The sequence below is a fragment of the Hyla sarda genome, chromosome 1, assembly GCF_029499605.1.
Source record: "Hyla sarda isolate aHylSar1 chromosome 1, aHylSar1.hap1, whole genome shotgun sequence".
Lineage (NCBI taxonomy): Eukaryota > Metazoa > Chordata > Amphibia > Anura > Hylidae > Hyla > Hyla sarda.
In genome coordinates this window covers 298,969,382-298,990,909 of record NC_079189.1, presented here as the reverse complement: position 1 = coordinate 298,990,909, position 21,528 = coordinate 298,969,382, and the positions used below count along the sequence as shown (strand labels likewise).

Below are 21,528 nucleotides of genomic sequence, written 5' to 3'. Positions count from 1 at the left end.
AAGACAATTTGGACAATTGTATGCTTCCAAGTTTGTGGGGAAGAGTTTGAGAAATATTCTTTTTTGTTTCAGCATGACTGTGCCCCAGTGCACAAAGCTAGATGCAAAATGGCAGGGCTAGGTGGGTTTGACATGGAAGAACTTTACCGGCCCACACAGAGCCCAGACATCAACTCCATCAAATACCTTTGTGATGAACTAGAACAGAGATTGTGAGCAAGGCCCTCTCATCCAACATCAGCATCTGTTAAGAATGCACTTTTTAATGAATGGGTAAAAATGTCCACAGACACACTTCAAAATCTTGTAGAAAGTCTTCTTAGGAGAGTAAGATTAATTCCATATCAATACCTATGGCTTTTAAATGGGATGTCCTAAAAGTTCTTGTAAGTGCAGATCCTAATACTTTTGACCATATAGTGTATCTATTAAGCTGTGCTGAAACCTAGTTTTTTGCCTATGTAATGCTAAGTTATCCCCAGTATTCCTGCAGTGTCATCTGTTTCATCCTATCTCAGCTGAATATATACATTTAGCACTGCAGCTAGGTCATGTGGTCTCAAGTTTGACAACCAGAAAATGATATGAAACATACTACAGTTGGGTCACATTTAAAAAGCAGTCTAGTTTTTTATTTATATGTTACCACATAGTGCTAACTCACTGCCAGAATCCTGCAGTGTCATTTGTTTCTTCCCAGCTCTGCTGTTTCTATACCCTCCATTACTGTAGCTGTGTCATGTCCAAGAACTCAGTTTCTTCCAAGTCACCACCTGTCTACTGTAAACATTATTGTTTAGGACCAGTATATAAGACTAAATCATTGTCCGTTTTTAAGCTTATGGTATAATGTACAGAAAATATATGTGCCATTGTTTTTACTACATGCAGCACTGTCCAGTAAGCAGGCAATTCATATCCTTTCCAAAGCTTATCACCTGCTGCTATAAACAATTTATGTAACATGTTGACATAAGATAAGTTTCCTAGACTTGTGTATATAATATTATGTTGTGTATATACAATGCTTATCGGTCAACAAATTTTTGTTTATTTAGTTAATAAAATAAAGCTGACTTAATGGAAGATAATCCATAGTATTACTCTTATTTATGTTTTCTTTTCTGTTTTTAGGTTGTTATCAAGGTATGTAGACACATTCATTGGACATATCTAAGACAAAGCTCTTTGGGCATAATATAAAGAATGTTAGCCACTTAGATTAGCCCAGATATGTATTACTGACTGGGCACACTAGAAATGCTGGTAACTGGACTCCTAAAACTAAATGCTTGTGAAAGACGCACACTGCTTATTCTTCTGAGTGAACTTTCATTTGATGAACCAGAGGTGACATCCGGGCCTTGTTGGTGACATGCTGGTATGTTAAGTCCAGCCATAGTGCAAGCACAGCAGAGTAATGCCAACATTGCTCTACGTACTTCTGAACTCCTAAGAGAGTAGATTAATGGGTTAAAGGCTGAGTTCAAAACAGCTAAGGCAAGAACCCATTCCAGTCCTACTGGGGATTTACAGGAAGGAGGAGTGCATGAGGAATCTACCAAAAGATAGACAAACAGGGGAGTCCAACAGACCACAAATGAGCCAAGGATAATGATAACGGTTTTAAGTAAGTGTAAAGCACGACGACTTTGAGTTGTGACTACAGTCCGTCTGGCATTGCAACACACTAAGTAATAAATAGTGCAGTAAAAACCAATAATCCCAATCAAGCTAATGGACAGAAGTCCAAGGCTAAATAAAATATATTCCCTTGAGTAAAGAGGTAGAAGGCTGGAGCAAGTTTCAATGTGGCATAGGCAGTTCCACCCAAACAAAGGCAAAGACCCAACAATAGCAGCCAGCAGCCAACATAAAATAATCAACCCCTGGGCACGCACCACTTTTCTAGAGCGGTTCTCTGAGACTAGCGCTACCATGGTACAATATCGCTCCACTGCGGTTATGAACAGGCTGAAAGTAGAGGCAGCTAGAGTGGTAAAGAGAAGGCCCTCTCTCAGAAACCATTGTTGTGGGTTCAATCGAAAAGTTATTTCGCCTGAGAGACATATATTTAGCAGGTAGGAAATGCCAGCCAGTAGATCACTAAATGCAATGTTTGCCAAACAGCAGTGTACCCAACGCCTCAAACGAAGGAATCTAAAAAGAAAACAAAAACATTGTTAAGTATAATACCAATTTCTTATTTATTTTATAGTTAAAGGGGTTATCTGATCAGGACACATTCATGTTGATCTTATATAAGGGGTTCTCTGTATGAGCAGAAAGCATTTTGACAGACCTGGTCCATCCATTTTCTTTTGGGACAGCCATCTATTGATATGCCCATGATGTAATGCTACATTATATCTACAGCAACCACTGTATGGGAAATAAGGGTCTGGCCCTGATTATAACAACGGATTGCCAGGGATGTCCTTCTTTGTATAAAAATGCCTCCAATGTGTTAGCCGACGGCATTCTCCGTGTTCTCTTTTACATTATATCTTCTCACTTAAAGAAGAACTCCAGGATAGCAAAACTTATCCCTTGTCCTAAGGATAGTGGATCGCGAGGGGTACAACCGCTGTGGCCCTACGCAATCTCCTCCTGAATGGGGCATTCCCAACACTGCACAAAGCAGCAGCTGACACGCCCCCTCAATGCATCTCTATGGGAGAGCTGGAGGGCTGCACTTGGCTATCTCCGGCTCTCCCATAGAACTGCATTGAGGGGACATGTCGGGAGCCGCTTCGTGCAGTGGTCGAATTCAGGTGAAGAGCCGGAGAGAGCCCCGGAGATCACGGAGGGTCCCAACGGTCGGACCCTTCACGATCTGACACTTATCCCCTATGCTTAGGATAGGGGATACGTTTTGCTAACCTGTACTTCTCCTATGCATATATATCAATATATATATATATATATATATATATATATATATATTATCATTTATGTAAGAATACTAGTCCTAATGTATTAAGAATATTTTTCATTTTTGGTGAAGGCTTTCTGTAAGCCTGCTTCTGCTTCTCACCTCAGCAGGGCCACCAGCACACATAAGTTCTCCAGTATGATGAACAGGCTCATAAGAATGCTGAATATCTTCAGATAAATGGCATTTTCACTTGATCGACCAATTAGACGTCCAGTCACTTTATAATGTAACAATATAATGTTGACGTTTTGCTTGCCCACCAGTTCTAGGCAATGGTTAGATGTCAGGTTAGATATCACGTTCATGTTGGCATTTAAGAGTCTGGAGTCTGCAAAATAAAATTATTGATTTAATTGCGCAAAGCCTGCAGTATTTTCCTGATCTCTACAATTACAATGAAAGTATTGTGTTACCTAGGCTGGATTTATATTAGTATTTGACAGCACGTTGCATGGATACATCAACGATCTGTCAAAATTGCACGCCGATGTATACATGCACGTACTGGCACAATGCTCATTGGCTTTAACAGCCCCAACTTATTCCAATAGTAACTAAGTTCAGGTAATTCCCTGAATGTTCAGTATATGTTTATATTCCAGGACTATAAAAGGTTGTGTACTACGCTTCTGAGATGCAGAAAATACAGATATATGTTTGGGAAATAACCAAAACATAGTCAATGGATGACCACTTTTGGGCCAATAAAGTCATAAAGTGGCAGTCCATGTGCACATATGTTAGCATCCCATTTTAACAGGTTACTGACATATATGTGCAACATACTGTCAAATTGTAATGAGAGCAAAGCTTTGCATATATTGTATTCACACTAAAGGTCTTATCTGTACTTTTGTACTATTGAGAGAATAACATAGGATGCATCACTGTTTTTGCTGTGAAAAAATGTAAAAGTGCAATAAACAGCCTTGAAGTGAGGAACAAAGGTGCAATTTAGTATTTAAATGTGGTGTCCCGGTACGGAACCTTGTCCTGTTCCTGTCCTAAGTCCCCTCAGGAAGAGTCCCTGCAGTCCATAGGGCTCTCCTGCAGGACTTTCCTCCTTTTCTTATAAGCTACACCTTATATAAATGCATTGTAAATGTATTGTACATATTGTCTAGTCTATATAAAGTTGTACAAATGTATAGGACCTTCCTGGGTCATGTGATACTGTCATGTGATGTACCCAGAGTTCCCTGGGTACAGAACCTGCAGGCTTTGCAACCAATGGGATTTACTCCAGCCTCCTTAGTATATAAGGGGCTGTAGTCTCTAAATTCTCCGTCTTTTCTCTTATGTCCTGGATCTAAAGCAATATTCAGCATATACTACTAAATTCATCTCATCTAGGCCAAAGCCTAAGGAACCTGCAGCCACTAAAAACGTGAGTTATCAAGCTCTATCCACAATTCCAGTGACTACTACTCAACTCAAGTATACAATTAGTAGCACAGTGGCCTGCATAAATCTCAATACTACAAGTCCCAGCAAGCCTGTGAGGTATCCTGCATCCCGGTTGCCTCTAGAGAAACTGCATAACTGTAAAGACTGTTTCATAAAAGGTTTAAGTAAAAGTTCCAGTTATTTGCACAATTCCTGCTGTGGACATTCCTTTATTGCCTGCCGTTTCTGGGTTGGTTGTCGGCAGGGCCTTAAACAGAAAACAACCACATCCTGGTGTCACGACAAATCAGGGGTTAATAATACCTTACCCCACAGGGTTAATACCACCAGACCCTGCTACAACATTGCAACACCCCAGACACTATATAAACATAAAATTGAGGCTGTGTTCACACATCACAAATAATTACTGCATGCATCTTTGAATTTATGCAAATGACAGTAAAATGCAACATTTTTATAGTTGTTGCGATTATTTGTGGTCTTACATGACTCGTGCCACATTTTGTTGCGTTTTAGACACTTTTCAGTCATGACTGAAAAAGGGACATGGCCTTTGCAAAAGGGGTGTTGCTTTCAACAAAAGGGCATGGCTTAAAGCGCACCTGCCATGAAGTTTAGGGCATATAAGCTAACCATAGTCTGTGTATTGTGTGTAGACTAGTAATCCAGCATTACTTTTACCTTCTTTATTCCAGCTGTAATCCCCACAAAAAACACTTTTATTTGTAGCCACTGACAGTGGGATAGGTGTGGCCAGGGGTTCACTATACCCTGCTGCCACGCCTATCCCCTATACCTCAGTACTGGGAATGCTGTTTGATTGACACACAGGTCCCAGCACATGCGCCCCTTCTGATCTCTATGTGTGCGCCGACCGACAGGAATTTACACAGCAAGCACTGGCTCCCCCGGCCAGCACTCGCTCCTGCTGTCTGACCTCACCGCTGGTACAATGCTAGAGGCAGGGAACGAGCTCTCTAGCATTGCTCAGGCGCACGGAGATATCAAACAGCAGGAGCCGGCGCTTGATGGGGAAGTGATAACAGTGCCCGTTCTCCCCTTTTCTTCTCTGTGTGTGCCACCATTCACTAGAGGTAGAGGGCTCGCTCACTCCCTGCCTCTAGCACTGTACCGGTGGTGATTTCAGACAGCAGGAGTGAGTGCTGGCCAGGGGAGCCAGCACTTGCTGTGTAAATTTCTGTCGGTCGGCGCACACATAGAGATCAGAAGAGGCACATACGTTGGGACCTGTGTGTCAATCACACAGCAGTCCCAGTGCTGATGTAAAGGGGATAGTGGCAGCAGGGCATAGTGAACCCCTGGCCATGCCTAACCCCTTGCATGGTGGCAGCAGGGCATAGTGAACCCCTGGCCATGCCTATCCGATTGTCAGTGGCTGCAAAAACTTTTTTGTGGTGATTGCAGCTGGAATAAAGAAGGTAAAAGTACCGTATTTATCAGAGTATAACAAGCACCCTCATTTTACCAAGGATATTTGGGTAAAAAAAGTTTTTTACCCAAAGATCCTTGGTAAAATGAGGGTGCGTGTGTGTGCATGTGTATACCCCGATACACTGTTTCTGACCCTGCAGAAGCCCCCAGGAAAGGCAGGGGGAGAGAGGCCGTTGCTGCCCGCTTCTCTCCCCCTGCCTTTCCTGGGGTCTAGAGCCCTGCTGCCACCGCTTCTCTCCCCCTGGCTATCGGCGCTGCTGCCCCATTGCCTGCACCGCTGCCCCATTGCTTCCCCCCTCCCCCTCGGTTTTTATGACCCCCCAGAAGACCCCAGGAAAAGCAGGGGGAGAGAGGCCGTTGCTGCCCGCTTCTCTCCCCCTGCCTTTCCTGGGGTCTAGAGCCCTGCTGCCGCCGCTTCTCTCCCCCCAGCTATCGGTGCCACTGCCCCATTGCCGGCGCCGCTGCCCCATTGCCTCCCCCATCCCTGGTTTTATGATTACCTGTTGCCGGGGTCGGGTCTGCGCTGCTTTTGGCTCCAGTGTGGCGTCTATGCGTCGTTGCTATGCCCAGCGAGGCGCAATGACGAGTGACGTAGCGTCACTCGTCATTGCGCCTCGCAGGGCATAGCAACGACGCATAGACGCCACACTGGAGCCAAAAGCAGCGCAGACCCGGCCCCGGCAACAGGTTATCATAAAACCGGGGATGGGGAGGCAATGGGGCAGCTGCGCAGGCAACGGGGCAGCGGTGCCAATAGCTAGGGGGAGAAAAGCGGCGGCAGCAGCAGGGCTCTAGACCCCAGGTAAGGCAGGGGGAGAGAAGCGGGCAGCGACAGCCTCTCTCCCCCTGCCTTTCCTGGGGTCTTCTGCAGGTCAGAAAAACCGAGGGGGATGGGGGAGGCAATGGGGCAGCGGAGCCGGCAGTCTCTGGACCCCAGGATTGGCAGGGGCAGAGAAGCGGGCAGCGACGGCAGGTCTCTGGACCTGCAAAAGCCGCTGCAGTTCATTGATTTAAAGCGCCCGCTAAAAATTTTAGCCTAAAAAATGCATGTTATATGCCGATAAATACGGTAATGCTGGATTACTATACATGACATGACAGTTGCGCTTTAAAGGGAAACTTCAGCGGGAGTGTTTCTTTTTCTAACTATGGCCATTGTGTGGTATATAGAAAATAAACCTTTACTTACCTCCAGCGCTCCTGCAGGATCGGTGTCCTGCTCCGGTCCCTACAGGAACCCTCTTTCTGAGCTGCAGCATGACTGTCGTTTCTGGAAGCACCTGGGCCTCGGCCAGCAATCCGCTGAGCTACAGGATGACATAATGGCCCCGGGTGCTTGCATAGACTTCCAGTCACGCTGCACCCCAGGAAGATGATTGCATTTGGAGACTGGAGCAGGACACTGATGGCACCGCGGGAACACAAGAGGTAAGTAGAGGTTAGTTTTCATTTTCCAGACAATGGCCATAGTTAAAAGAAAAACTAATAGCAGAACTAAGAATATCACAAATTTATCAAACAACTACCTTTATAAATCTGGCACATTCCCAGACTGTCTAAGTTTACACTGTCTAAAAATAATACAGTTTTAGTAAATCAGGGCCATTGCTTTTTCACACTTATGACACTTATGACACACTCTGGTGTTCATTTTATTTCCTCTTGAAAGGCCCACCTTAGGTGCCCTAGCTTGGATTTCTGCCATAAATCTTTTGTGTGAACATAGCCTAATGTGTTCAGTGTTGTTGAGAAGTAGCAGCTTCTAATATGCCATTTCTTATTGGTTGGTCTGCACAATAGCAGGAATCACTTTGTGACCTATGTAAAGACAATCCCGGTAAACGGAGCTACGGAGGAGAGATCCGGAAGAATGTGAGAAATTGATAATGCCTTGTATATAAACCCTCTAGGTATTCTAAGAACTGTTTTTATGACATGTATATGAGAACTCAGCAGTGTGGAATATGTTCCAGTTTTCAGAGAAGAAGAGTTATACAGGGTGGGCCATTTATATGGATACACCTTAATAAAATGGGAATGGTTGGTGATATTAACTTCCTGTTTGTGGCACATTAGTATAGGTGAGGGGGGAAACTTTTCAAGATGGGTGGTGACCATGGCGCCCATTTTGAAGTCAGCCATTTTGAATCAAACTTTAGTTTTTTCAATAGGAAGAGGGTCATGTGACACATCAATCTTATTGGGAATTTCACAAGAAAAACAATGATGTGCTTGGGTATAACATAACTTTATTCTTTCATGAGTTATTTACAAGTTTCTGACCACTTATAAAATGTGTTCAATGTGCTGCCCATTGTGTTGGATTGTCAATGCAACCCTCTTCTCCCACTCTTCACACACTGATAGCAACACCAAGGAGAAATGCTAGCACAGGCTTCCAGTATCCGTATACACTGCTATATATACTACTATATACACCGCAGGAGAATTGCTAGCACAGGCTTCCAGTATCCGTAGTTTCAGGTGCTGCACATCTCGTATCTTCACAGCATAGACAATTGCCTTCAGATGACCCCAAAGATAAAAGTCTAAGGGGGTCAGATCGGGAGACCTTAGGGGCCATTCAACTGGCCCACGACGACCAATCCACTTTCCAGGAAACTGTTAATCTAGGAATGCTCGGACCTGACACCCATAATGTGGTGGTGCACCATCTTGCTGGAAAAACTCAGGGAACGTGCCAGCTTCAGTGCATAAAATTTTTTGTTTTTGTTTTGCCCATTCTGCAGCACCTGAAACTACGGATACTGGAAGCCTGTGCTAGCATTTCTCCTGCGGTGTTGCTATCAGTGTGTGAAGAGTGGGAGAAGAGGGTTGCATTGACAATCCAACACAATGGGCAGCACATTGAACACATTTTATACGTGGTCAGAAACTTGTAAGTAACTCATGAAAGAATAAAGTTACGTTAAAACCAAGTGCATCGTTGTTTTCTTTGTGAAATTCCCAATAAGTTTTATGTGTCACATGACCCTCTTCCTATTGAAAAAACAAAAGTTGGATTCAAAATGGCCGACTTCAAAATGGCCACCATGGTCACTACCCATCTTGAAAAGTTCCCCCCTCACATATACTAATGTGCCACAAACAGGAAGTTAATATCACCAACCATTCCCATTTTATTAAGGTGTATCCATGCAAATGGCCCACCCTGTATATGCACATTCAAGTCACTGGGAATTATAAAAACCTGCAAAGAAGATATAGGAATGAGAGGGTCCAAATGATAAAACTGTTATATCATAACAGACATCACAAAAAACCTCTTTAAGCTAAGTGGTGGAAAATATGTGTATTGTGCACTCTGCATGTACAGAATAGAAATAGTATACATAGTAACTTAAGCTGTAAAGGTTAGTTACTGCAAATGTAATCTGCATCAGGCCACTGCTTGCTATGGATTGATAAAGACTTTATGAATACATGTTATGTTATGCAGAAAGTCAAGTTTTTTTTTTTTTAAGAATTACACTAATCTACACGTGGAACTTAAGTTCTCTATTTTGTGGTTTCGGCGTTGCACTGACAGACTTACAGGAAGGGTGGAGTGTGTAAAGTTTCACTGAGCATGGCAAAGATTACTCCCAAAGCCTTCAAATGACTGATCGCGCATTACTGGTATTACTATTATTTCATTTTGTACTTTTATATAGTGAAACTATTATTGTGCAGTCTACTTGAATAGAATTTATGAGTTAAAGGAATGTCCGTTTCTAATAATGTTGTGATATATCCCTAGTTTATGCCATAATTTACAATTGGTGATAGTCTGACCTTTAGGAGAATGCAGGGATCAATGGCCGGTCAGCTCTTTACTTGCTCAGTGGTTCCTCCAGCCATCTGCTATGCAAGAAATTACAACGCAACTTATTTAGGAGAATGGAGCAGTGTTACAGTTCCTTGCACAGCAGGTTTGGAGAGTCTGTATGGGGGTGAATGAACAGTTCTCACAGTTCTCAGACTATGCAAATTACAGCCTGTCATATGAAATAGCTATTTTGTACTATGTTGTGCTCAGTGAAGGTCAAGATTTAAGATACAGATTTGGGTGGAGTTGAACAAAGGGGTCTCACCTGTGCTAAAGTGTTGATCCCTTACTGGACAAGCAGTAGTGCTGCCTGTGACATGGTAGAGCAAACAGCTTGCTGGTGGTGACCGTTTCTATTGTCTAGGGGCTGAAAAATGCTGGTTATGGGTTACTTGCAGTGTGTAGTGTGAACTGCCTCGAAATTAGTTTAGGCTAGGTACATGATAAGCTTGCAGGTAAGTAGCTCTGGGTTCCACTGGGACTGTGTGATAACTCCTAATAAGGGTAACCTGCAGCGGACAAGCTGCTTGGCTTGAGGTGAGAAGAGGTATATTTTTTTATATCCTACACAATGGGCATAGTATTAATCCCCCTAACGAATAACCCCTTTAAGCTCTCATGTAGTTATGTCAATGGAAAAATAAAGAAATAATGACTCGTGAAAGGTGAGATAAAATAAAATGCTGGTGCCAAAAATCGATACACAGAAAGGGGATAAAGGAAAACCAGGATGTTTAAGTAACCTGCTCTGAGCAAAGCCGAATTCAATGCTTAAGGATTTATGATTGTTGACACACGTTTGGTGCATTACCTATGCCAGTGTTATATTCTTTATGCTTTTTTGTCCCTTTTGTCTACCCTTCTTTTCTTTGTTAAAAACTTGAAAAATTTATAAAAACGAGTTTCGAAAAAAAAAAAAATGGAAAACCAGGATGAGTGAAGAAAAGATGCCAAGTTTCTGTACAGGACAAAATTGTGAAGAAGTGGCAATGTTTAACCAGAACTGCTGCCCATTTAAGGATTACAGAACATGCTATCGCCAACTTTGATGGGAAAACTCATCTTATTTACTTTTAATGGTTTTTCTAAGCCCCATTGAGAATGAATGAAGCACTTGCCATAAGTACTCGGTGTACTTCATTCATTCCGTAAGTATTTAATCTTGGTTCTCATGATAGGTGCAGGTGCCAGTGGTAGGACTCCCGCCAATCAGCTAGTTATCCACTATTAGAACAGTACGGTACAATTTTAGATTTAGGGATAACCCCTTTAAGGATTGTATGTATTATTTAATTATTTAGACATGGTATAGTTTTGATATTAACCCCTTAAGGACCCAGGGTTTTTCCGTTTTTGCATTTTCGTTTTTTCCTCCTTACCTTTAAAAAATCATAACTCTTTCAATTGTGCACCTAAAAATCCATATGATGGCTTATTTTTTGCACCACCAATTCTACTTTGTAATGACATCAGTCATTTTACACAACAATCTATGGCAAAACAGAAAAAAAAATCATTGTGAGACAAAATATTAAAAAAATGCAATTTTGTAACTTTTGGGGGCTTCCGTTTCTACGCAGTACATTTTTCGGTAAAAATGACACCTTATCTTTATTCTGTAGGTTCATACGATTAAAATGATACCCTACTTATATAGGTTTGATTTTGTTGTACTTCTGGAAAAAATCATAACTACATGCAGGAAAATTTATATGTTTAAAATTGTCATATTCTGACCCCTATAACTTTTTTATTTTACCACGTATGGGGCGGTATGAGGGCTCATTTTTTGCGCCGTGATCTGAAATTTTTAGCGGTACCATTTTTGTATTGATAGGACTAGAGATGAGCGAACTTACAGTAAATTCGATTCATCACAAACTTCTCGGCTCGGCAGTTGATGACTTTTCCTGCATAAATTAGTTCAGCTTTCAGGTGCTCCGGTGGGCTGGAAAAGGTGGATACAGTCCTAGGAGACTCTTTCCTAGGACTGTATCCACCTTTTCCAGCCCACCGGAGCACCTAAAGGCTGAACTAATTTACGCGGGATAAGTCATCAACTGTCGAGCCGAGAAGTTCGTGACCAATCGAATTTACTGTAAGTTCGCTCATCTCTAGATAGGACTTATTGATCGCTTTTTATTCATTTTTTCATTATATAAAAAGTGACCAAGAATTTTTTTGCGCATACGCCATTGACCGTGCAGTTTAATTAACAATATATTTTTATCATTTGGACATTTCCGCACGCGGCGATACCATATATGTTTATTTTTATTTACACTGTTTTTTTTTTTTTTATGGGAAAAGGGGGGTGATTCAAACTTTTATTAGGGGAGGTGTTAAATGATCTTTATTCACTTTTTTTTTTGCAATGTTATAGCTCCCATAGGGACCTATAACACTGCACACACTGATCTTTTACATTGATCAGTGGTTTCTCATAAGAAACCACTGATCAATGATTCTGCCGCTTGACTGCTCATGCCTGGATCTCTGGCACTGAGCAGTCATTTGGCGATTGGACAGCATGGAGGCAAGTAGGGATCCTCCGGCTGTCATGTAAGCTGTTCGGGATGCCGCGATTTCGCCGTGGCGATCCCTAACAGCCCCCTGAGCTAACCGGCATAGTTTTACTTCCACTTTAGACACGGCGTTCAACTTTGAACGCCGCGTCTAAAGGGTTAATAGCGCGCTGCACCGTGTTCAGTGGTGCGTGCTATTAGCCACGGGTCCCGGCCGTTGTTAGATAGAATGGGAGCGGACTCATGGCGTACCGGTACGTCATGGGTCCTTAAGAGGTTAAGCTTAGTATGGACCTGTTTTTGCTTTGTTTTTTTTTATGTTTATCCTGATACTTATTGTATGAATTTCTTATTTAGGAAAAGGAGTGCCAAAGTTTTTTGGATGTCTTCTTAGGGCTGCACAAGGTCCATGCTGCAGTATGCTGGGAGTTGTAGTTTTGCAACATCTGGATGACTACAGTTTGGAGACTACTGCACTAGAGTCATATAGACTCCATACACATTAGACAGTTGACCAGTCCTACTTTAATTGCCTTTTATGTTAAATCACCTACTGTGACTTATCACACAGCTAGATCCCCAGTCTATCTTAATCATTGTTTTCTGATGTGGCAGAGAATCCCATGAATGTGACACCTTCAGGCATTTTGCTTATCACTGCAGTGGTAACAGACCATCCAGATAAATTTTTTTTGCCAAGGAGAGATGCACTACCGGACCAGCTATATTTATCATACAGGTAGTTGGTGCCACAGTAGGTAGTCTAGCTGCATTTGAACATCTATCGCGATAGCTTGTTCATGCCTGACAGTGTCATACACTTTGCTAGCCATACAAGATCTTCAGTACTTGGTGGTATGAGGAATTTTTTTTCCCGACTTTGTAATATGGCCTTACCATGTTGCAGGTGCCTCAAGCAGGTACCTGCAACATGAAGGCGCACAAGCAATATCAGGGCAGGAGTATCTCAGAGACCTCAAATTGCATCTGGTTTCTATATCCACTTAGATAGAAGCTACATCCAAAGTGTGCAGGTCCTTTACAAGATGAAGACACAATTTCTCACTACTATCAGCTAGCAGTTGAAAGCAAGGTTCAGACTACCTCTGTGCAACAAACTACCCAAACTGCTACAGTCACTCAATATACACAGATTAACATGTTTGACTACAAGTAATCATAAAAACAACAGGAACAATGTGTGGGTCTATGGCCCACACATTAGAGACTACTGGGAAGACATTTTACAGGACAATATAAGGCTAAGAGTCAATGCTGAAGCTGAAGATATGTTGTGTGCATCACTGGACAATGACCCAAAGTGTAGAAGTAGATCAACTAAAAAATAGTTAAGAAAGCAAGCAGATTTAGCACATTGCTAAGTCAGAGTCATAATTTTAACCCAATTGAGATGGTGTGGCAAGACCGAAGAAGGCTGTGCACACAAAGCATCTCTGAAATATTGGTTAACTGAAGCCTGTTTGCAGGAAAGGAATGGTGTGAAAATCGTATTTTCCATTAGAGGAAATGTCTGGTAGAGGTGATTGCCACTAAAGGTGGAATTTACAGGTTATTAACGTTAAGGAGTTGATTACTTTTGCTCTCTGCTATGTGGATGTTTACTCTATATGCTCAGTAAAGATATAATCAAAAAGAACATTTGGAGTCATTTACTATAAAAAAAAAAAAAAAATATTAAAATTTTATTGTATTCATTACAAAATAAGACATGAAAAACACATGGGAAGAAACTCCCACAGGGGGGAACTGGAACAAAATGGCATCACTACCTCCTGTCACATGTAAACATAGTACACCATGTGCAAATCAAGGGCAGAAATATGAATTGCATATAGGTAAACAGACACTAGTCTCTAAACATGTAAAAGAGCGAGCATAAAATACAAGCCCAATGAAAAAGTTTCAGAAAATGTGAAAAATACAAGGAAGTGAAGCAGGAGTGACGCCACCCCAACGTACGTTTCGGTACTGTCCTTGGTCCTGGGGGCCTATACATTGTGTGTAGGAGGTCATGTATGAAGCCCTAATCTAGCTGATTCCTATTACATACCAATCCACCAGGGACATATATATATCCCGGTATTTATTTATGATTTTTCATTGTAGCATTGTTTCAGTGTAGTTTGCTATTTTAACTAATTATTCTAAGTAAAGAGCACTGAAAGAGGATTTCATGTAGCGAGAAGTGAAGACAGTTACTGAGAAGGTACTATCTAGGGCTTTATACTTGGCACTATCTAGGTCCTTATGGGTTCAGTCATAGGTTTTATCAAACTTTCATCTCTTCCCTTTCCCTGTCAAAGGTCTTTTCGTAACTTGCCACTTTGCATCTAAATCTCAAAAATGCTTATTTTTTTCTACTGAAACTGGAGAGGAAACCAATATCACACCCTAATGTCATCTCAGTCTTCATTATTATTGATATCAAGCTCTTTGCTATCCTCAGTGAATTCTTCTGTGCTCATCAAGGATCAGTTGGAATTCATTAGGCATAGGGAGGCAATGGCAAACACTGCATTTAAAGTCATAACCACAGGAATGGAGGTTTGTCTGGTGTGAATCGAGGCCAAAAAGGCATTTGACTAGGTTTACATGGCTTTCTTGAAAGGCACTTTTGAGCTGGTAAGTGTTGGTCTTCATCTCTGTGATAAATAATAAGGAAAAAATGTCTATGGCATGGGTGTGTACATGGGTATGTGTACCCAGTCCCCTTTGTTGTATAGCCATGTGATGAAGTATTTAAATGTGGCCTGTATCAACCTGGATCCTCAGATTGGTTTGCTATCTTTATTTCCAACCCCCAGACCACTTTTCCCTCCTTAAACCAATATAACAATATATATATATATATATATATATATATATATATATATATATATAGTCAATTTAGCAATGTTTTAAGGTAAATTGTTTGAGATATCGAGTGACTGCACCTCTGCTGCACTAAGGGATTCACATTGCTGCACTGAGCTTTTTTCTTAAAAATTTCTCCTTTCCTACAATGAGGTGAAAAGTGAATAAAGGCTATTCTTCTGACCAACATGATGTTGAATGCATGTTTCATACAGGATAATTACTTCAAATTAGTAATGAGGTGGCATAGTTGTCCTTCTACCCTATATAAGCTCTTTTATCTAACTTCCAAGATATGTTGGCACTGCCAGTCTTCCAGTGGTTCCATTCACCCTATATGGTGGGACTGCCTAGTAATGAAGGATTTTTAGAACAAAGAGGGAGATTTATCAAAACCTGTGCAGAACAAAAGTTGACCAGTTGCCATAGTGACCAATCAAATCTCTTCTTTAATTTTTCAGAAGACTTTTTAAAAATGAGAGAAGCGATCTGATTGGTCGCTATGGGCAACTGGTCAACTTTTCCTCTGCACAGATTTTAATAAATCTCCCCCAAAGTCTTTCAATTTTCTCTTATGTGTGAAAAAAATTCCAAAGGTTGGTGTGTTAGTGATTTCCATCAGATATGGTCTAGCTGGATAACTGTTATAAAGCAATTGTTGTGTCCCGATACCGTATTTCATACTGTACCTTTGTAGAGGTGCCCATAGTCAGAGTCCCTAGGAATGTCGGGGTCCCTCTTCTATAGTAGTATAAATATGTATGTATCAAAATGCCTACCTGTTCAGCGTAGCAGGACCTGCGGGTCATGTGATTAGGGTCAGAACTCTATGGTTTTGCTAAAGGACCTTTGGTGGTTCTCAGGACATGTTCACCTACAATGCAATGTAACGGTGAGTGACAGTTGTTATGGACCAATCCAAAATGGCCAGCCCCTTCCCATATAAGGGAGCCGCGGCCATTACTCGCTCTCTTGGGTTGCTGATTCTGGATGAGGTAGGACCTCCGCAGCTTACAAGACAATTTACTAGGCCAAAGCCTTGCGGCCTCGGCCTATAAAAAAGCGGTTATACTAAGCAATTCCCCGCTACTCCCCGCAAGATCACTGGACCTAAACGCACCCTTAAATCCAGCGGATCTATACTACAAAATCTCTGAGAAGCTGAATTGAGCTTATCTGATCCCAACCAACTGTCAATCGCTGCTCAGCTATATCTATAGAGACTCTGTTATCTGGACTGTTACTATTGCTGCATGTACAGAAATTCTTCAGTAAAAGTTCCTGCAAGTTTTCAGTTAACAGTGGTTGTGGACAATCCTTTATTCTGCATTCACCTATTGCTCTTGGGAAGGGTGGTAAGAGGCCTATCAAGATTACAGAATGTAACCCTCACCCTGGCATCACGAGTGACAAGGGTTAACAGCTCCCTTTATTATTCTGAACAGCAACACCCTAACTACCCTACACCCCACAAGGCTTTATCCCCCAAGGTTACCATACAATGATCTAGCTTACCTTAATAGATTTAGGCTGTGTTTCCACTTTTTCTTTAAGGCTAGGTTTCCAGGTTTTTTTCTGGCATTTTTTGTAAAACTGCCACTGTAGTTTTTTAAACAAAGCCAGAAGTGTATTCCAAAGACATGGAAAATATAAAGGAAGGATTTATATTCATCATGGATCCACCTCTGTCTTTGGTTCAAAAACTACAGTAGAAGTTTTACAAAACATGCCAGTAAAAAAACCTGTGTGGAAACCTAACCTAAATGTGCCACAGCAGTTTTTGAGCCAAACCCAGATGTGGATCCAAAAGGGATGGGAAATATAAAGGAAGGACTCATACCTTTAGTTGCTGCTGGAAACGTAGCCTTAGTCAAGTATGATGTGTACTGAAGATACATTTCTTCTTTTCTAAATATGCTTCCCATATTGCTTTAATGAAAAACTTTGTTTATGACTGTACTATAATTATATGAATTCACATGGAGGAGTGCTGTGTCCTTCTTTCCAGCATACCCAAGTTTGCCTTCTCCTTAAAGGGAATCTGTCCCCCGATCCGATGTCCTGTTTACCTGTTATCCTCCTTATTTCGGTGGCAGGCTTGGTGCACGGCGGAGCTTCAGGAGCCCTCTGATGTCATGGCTGCTGCTTCTTTACTCGGTATGTCTGCAAGCAGCCTTGGGGAAACAGCAGGGATTACATAAGTGTGATCCTGAAGCTCCTCCTGCGTACCAAGCCTGCCACCAGATTAAGTAGGATAATGGGGGAACAGGACCATGGATTGGGAGCAGGTAAGTATCATTATCATCAGTGTCACCTGCACTACATATTTGTACCAACAGGTTAGTGTGTGTGAAACTGATGACAGTTTCCGTTTAATCAAGCATGACTTCCAAAAATGTGCATGGCAGTGCAGACGAACTTGAGTGTACAGGGAAGAGAGATACAGTGGGGGGATTTTATCATTACTTTGATGCATTCATACAAAAATGGTGCCATTGTAGACTAACATGAAATCACCTATGCTGTGATAACATACATATCATTAGCAACTTTTTGAGAAAAGTCGCTAAAGTGCAAATCATAGAAAAAATGCTAAATGGTGGGGAACACAGTACCACCACCTTCACCACTAAAGGAAATGAAATACCCCACTAGAACCACATTTATCACATGCCTGGTAACCAAATAAAAAAGGTTTAAAAACTAGTTTCATAACAATAGCAATGATAAATGTAATTATATTTGAATGAAGAAACAGCAGTAAATGGAATTCCTCCAGTAATTCACAGGATGGAAAGTATCATGAGTGATTATTGGTTATTTTTCCTGATTTTTGATAAATAATAAAAATTGGTGTCTCTTGGACACAGACTTTTTTTTTAAACAAATTACTCCTTTGTGTTCTCTTGGTTTTTGATACTATAGTTTGGAATTCATAGCTACACGGCCCATACCATGATAATATGAATAGCACTATTCGTGCAGAACATAGGTTCTTTCCCCCATCTTTTTGTCCTTTGTGCTTTGCAAACTGCTTAGAAGAACCCATGGTGCTGATTGTTGGGGCAAGGTCAGATGAGTCTGGGCATTTGAAACCTTTGAGATTGACATCCCCTGGTCTTCCCAGATGATGATGGGGAACAATCCATGACACTGGCAGGTCTCAGCTTTGCAAAGGGGGAAGTGCATGCTATAAATTCTGCAGGGTGCCCAAACTTTTGCAGACGCCATTTTTTTGTTTTCTGTTATTTTGAAAGTGTAAATGATGGAAATAAAATCTAACTTTTGTTGACATATTATAAGAATGTCTAATCTGTCATTTGATTCCTTTTGGAGATTTTTCCATCTTTCCTTGGCTTCTTTATTTCCATTAATACAAATTTTTATCTGGGGTGCCCAAACTTTTGATCCCCACTGTATATATTTGGCAGCCATTGCTGAAGATATTAATTTCTGGGACTTTTTGCTGGGAAAGCAGACACTGTGTTTTACTGACAATACAGATCTTTACAGGGGTGAATCCATTTACCTCAAGCCCGCACCACTGCAGGTAGGCAGACAGGCAGGGACAGTTCAGAGAGCGAGAGAGAGAGAGTACGCTTTTTTCTGTGGCAACCGCACTGGGGTGTATTACTCTACAAAAAAAGTTAAAAATATACGGACTAGAAATGCAGTTCTACATTTTTTTCTGGTTAAAGCTAATAGGGGGCAGTTAATGTAAAAGCACTAAAAGACTTACGCACTAGATTGCATCAATGAAAAATAGCAAACATGGATCTTTGTAGGCGCATGGACAGCAGTGGATAAAAGTTCATGGAGTCTTCAATACATATAGATGTTTATTTTACGCACATAAAAGCAACGCGTTTCCTGCCCGTAGCGGGCACTTCATCAGGCAAGTGTGCATGTATACAGGTATCAGAGAAAGCACATTTAAATAGACGGTCCCTACATACAATCAAAAGGTCAAATCAATTAAGCTATTCTGGACAGGATTACGGAGTCCAGGTGAACACAGTTACGTAACAAAAACACCATACAAATGTCTAAACAAACTTATCACAGATAGAGGTATTATAGTCTCTAGTGGATACAGAGACACAGAAAGTTATAAAATCAAGAAAAAAGGAAAATATGATAGCCGCAGAATCTCCAAGCACTGGCTAGCGGACGGGTTTAGGTTCCGGCTGCCCAGTACTAGAGTAGTCTGATTTTATGAATGAGCGACGCTACAGATACTGTAGCGAGGCTGAGAGTGGGGGGGGCAGTGCATGCACTGGCTGAATATGGATTCATGAATGAACGGCGCTATAGATCCTGTGGCGAAGCCAGTGGTAGGTGGAATAGAAAACACACACTGGCTGGATAGAGAGCAGTGATCATGCGCTAATATTAATTAGAGAAATATAGATGGAAAAAACATGTGCTCCGCTAGTAATAGGGGAGCCGGCAGAAAGCTGAGAGTTGCAGGTGAGAAACACGGAGACAAACCCCGATGAATAAAAAGGGTAGTAACCCCTAGCAACCAGGTAATGGTAATTGAAAATCTAAAATCGGGTCTAATGTGGTAAAATCTAATATAGTCTATAGCCTAATGTAATAGACTGGAGGAGCACAGCTCACAAGACTGATGATTGGTACTGTTAAATTCAAAACACATGCATCAACCATAGGCAACAATAATAAACCAGAATAAAAACAATAAAGCTGAGAAAAAGATGCTAGGGTGCCATGGGTAGTAGACACAGGGATATTGGTACGTATGTATATGTCTCACTCCATATATATTAGGTATGAAATATAATATATATGGAGTGAGACATATACATACGTACCAATATCCCTGTGTCTACTACCTATGGCACGCTAGCATCTTTTTCTCAGCTTTATTGTTTTTATGTTTGATGCATGTGTTTTGAATTTAACAATACCAATCATCAGTCTTGTGAGCGGTGCTCCTCCAGTCTATTACATAATATTAGCGCATGATCACTGCTCTCTATCCAGCCAGTGTGTGTTTTCTATTCCACCTACCACTGGCTTCGCCACAGGATCTATAGCGCCGTTCATTCATGAATCCATATTCAGCCAGTGCATGCACTGGCCCCGCCCACTCTCAGCCTCGCTACAGTATCTGTAGCGTCGCTCATTCATAAAATCAGACTACTCTAGTACTGGGCAGCCGGAACCTAAACCCGTCCGCTAGCCAGTGCTTGGAGATTCTGCGGCTATCATATTTTCCTTTTTTCTTGATTTTATAACTTTCTGTGTCTCTGTATCCACTAGAGACTATAATACCTCTATCTGTGATAAGTTTGTTTAGACATTTGTATGGTGTTTTTGTTACGTAACTGTGTTCACCTGGACTCCGTAATCCTGTCCAGAATAGCTTAATTGATTTGACCTTTTGATTGTATGTAGGGACCGTCTATTTAAATGTGCTTTCTCTGATACCTGTATACATGCACACCTGCCTGATGAAGTGCCCGCTACGGGCAGGAAACGCGTTGCTTTTATGTGCGTAAAATAAACATATTAATTGAAGACTCCATGAACTTTTATCCACTGCTGTCCATGCGCCTGCAAAGATCCATGTTTGCTATTTTTCATTGATGCTATTTGGACCGGTGAACCAGGATAGACCGGAGGATCGTGGCTGCTGACAACCTAACCTGATTAATACGCTGTATGGTGTTGTGCCCTTAGCGCAACACATTGTGGTAAGTGTGACCTTTATTGCACTTATTCACTGTCTATAAACATATCACACTAGGGGCGCGTTCCCTCTTTTTTCCCTTTTGTCTTTGCTTACGCACTAGATTGTTACGCTTATTTCTGGGGCAACCGTACTGGGACGTATCATCCTAAAATAAGTGAAATATATTTGCACTCACCAGTTCTACATTATTCTGTTTAAAGCTAATAGGGGCAGTTAGTGTAAAAGCACTAAAGACTTACGCACAAGATTGTTACGCTTATTTCTAGTGCAATCGTACTGGGGCGTATTATCCTAAAATAAGTGAAATATATATCTATACGCACTCAGCAGTTCTACGTTTTTACGCACTAGATTGTTACGCTTATTTCTGGTGCAACCGTACGAGGCGTATTATCCTAAAATAAGTGAAATTTATATGCACTCAGCAGTTCTAAATTTTTTCTAGTTAAAGCTAAAAAGGGCAGTTAGTGTAAAAGCACTAAAAGACTTACGCACTAGATTGTTACGCTTATTTCTGGCGCAACTGTACTGGGGCGTATTATCCTAAAATAAGTGAAATATATATGCACCCAGCAGTTGTACGTGCTTTCTGTTTCAAGCGTATAGTGGCCTGTTAGTGTAAAAGCAGGGATATATACACACACATTGAGTGTTCTGCAAGTTTCTGTTGTAGCCGTATAGGGGCGTATTGCTCTATAAAAAGTAAAATACATGTACACACCACTGTTCTACAAGCAGAGAAGTGCCAGTCCTAAATGTGACAGAATGACAGAGGCCTAAA

General features: G+C 41.4%; 1 protein-coding gene across 4 annotated transcripts in view; it reads right to left on the bottom strand.

The window, feature by feature from the left end:
* Positions 1 to 1,028: 1,028 nt before the first annotated feature.
* The window catches only part of S1PR4 (sphingosine-1-phosphate receptor 4), a 32,734-nt gene continuing 12,234 nt past the window's right edge, over positions 1,029 to 21,528 (bottom strand). Inside the window, exons 1-3 of one of the 4 annotated variants that reach the window (XM_056552026.1) lie at positions 15,808 to 16,229; positions 3,038 to 3,266; positions 1,029 to 2,160 (exon numbers count right to left, since the gene is read on the bottom strand). In XM_056552026.1, coding sequence (XP_056408001.1) covers positions 1,239 to 2,160; positions 3,038 to 3,243 — 1,128 coding nt within the window. In that variant the 5' untranslated portion in view covers positions 3,244 to 3,266; positions 15,808 to 16,229 and the 3' untranslated portion in view covers positions 1,029 to 1,238. The other 3 variants (XM_056552027.1, XM_056552036.1, XM_056552025.1) reach the window with 3 other exon arrangements.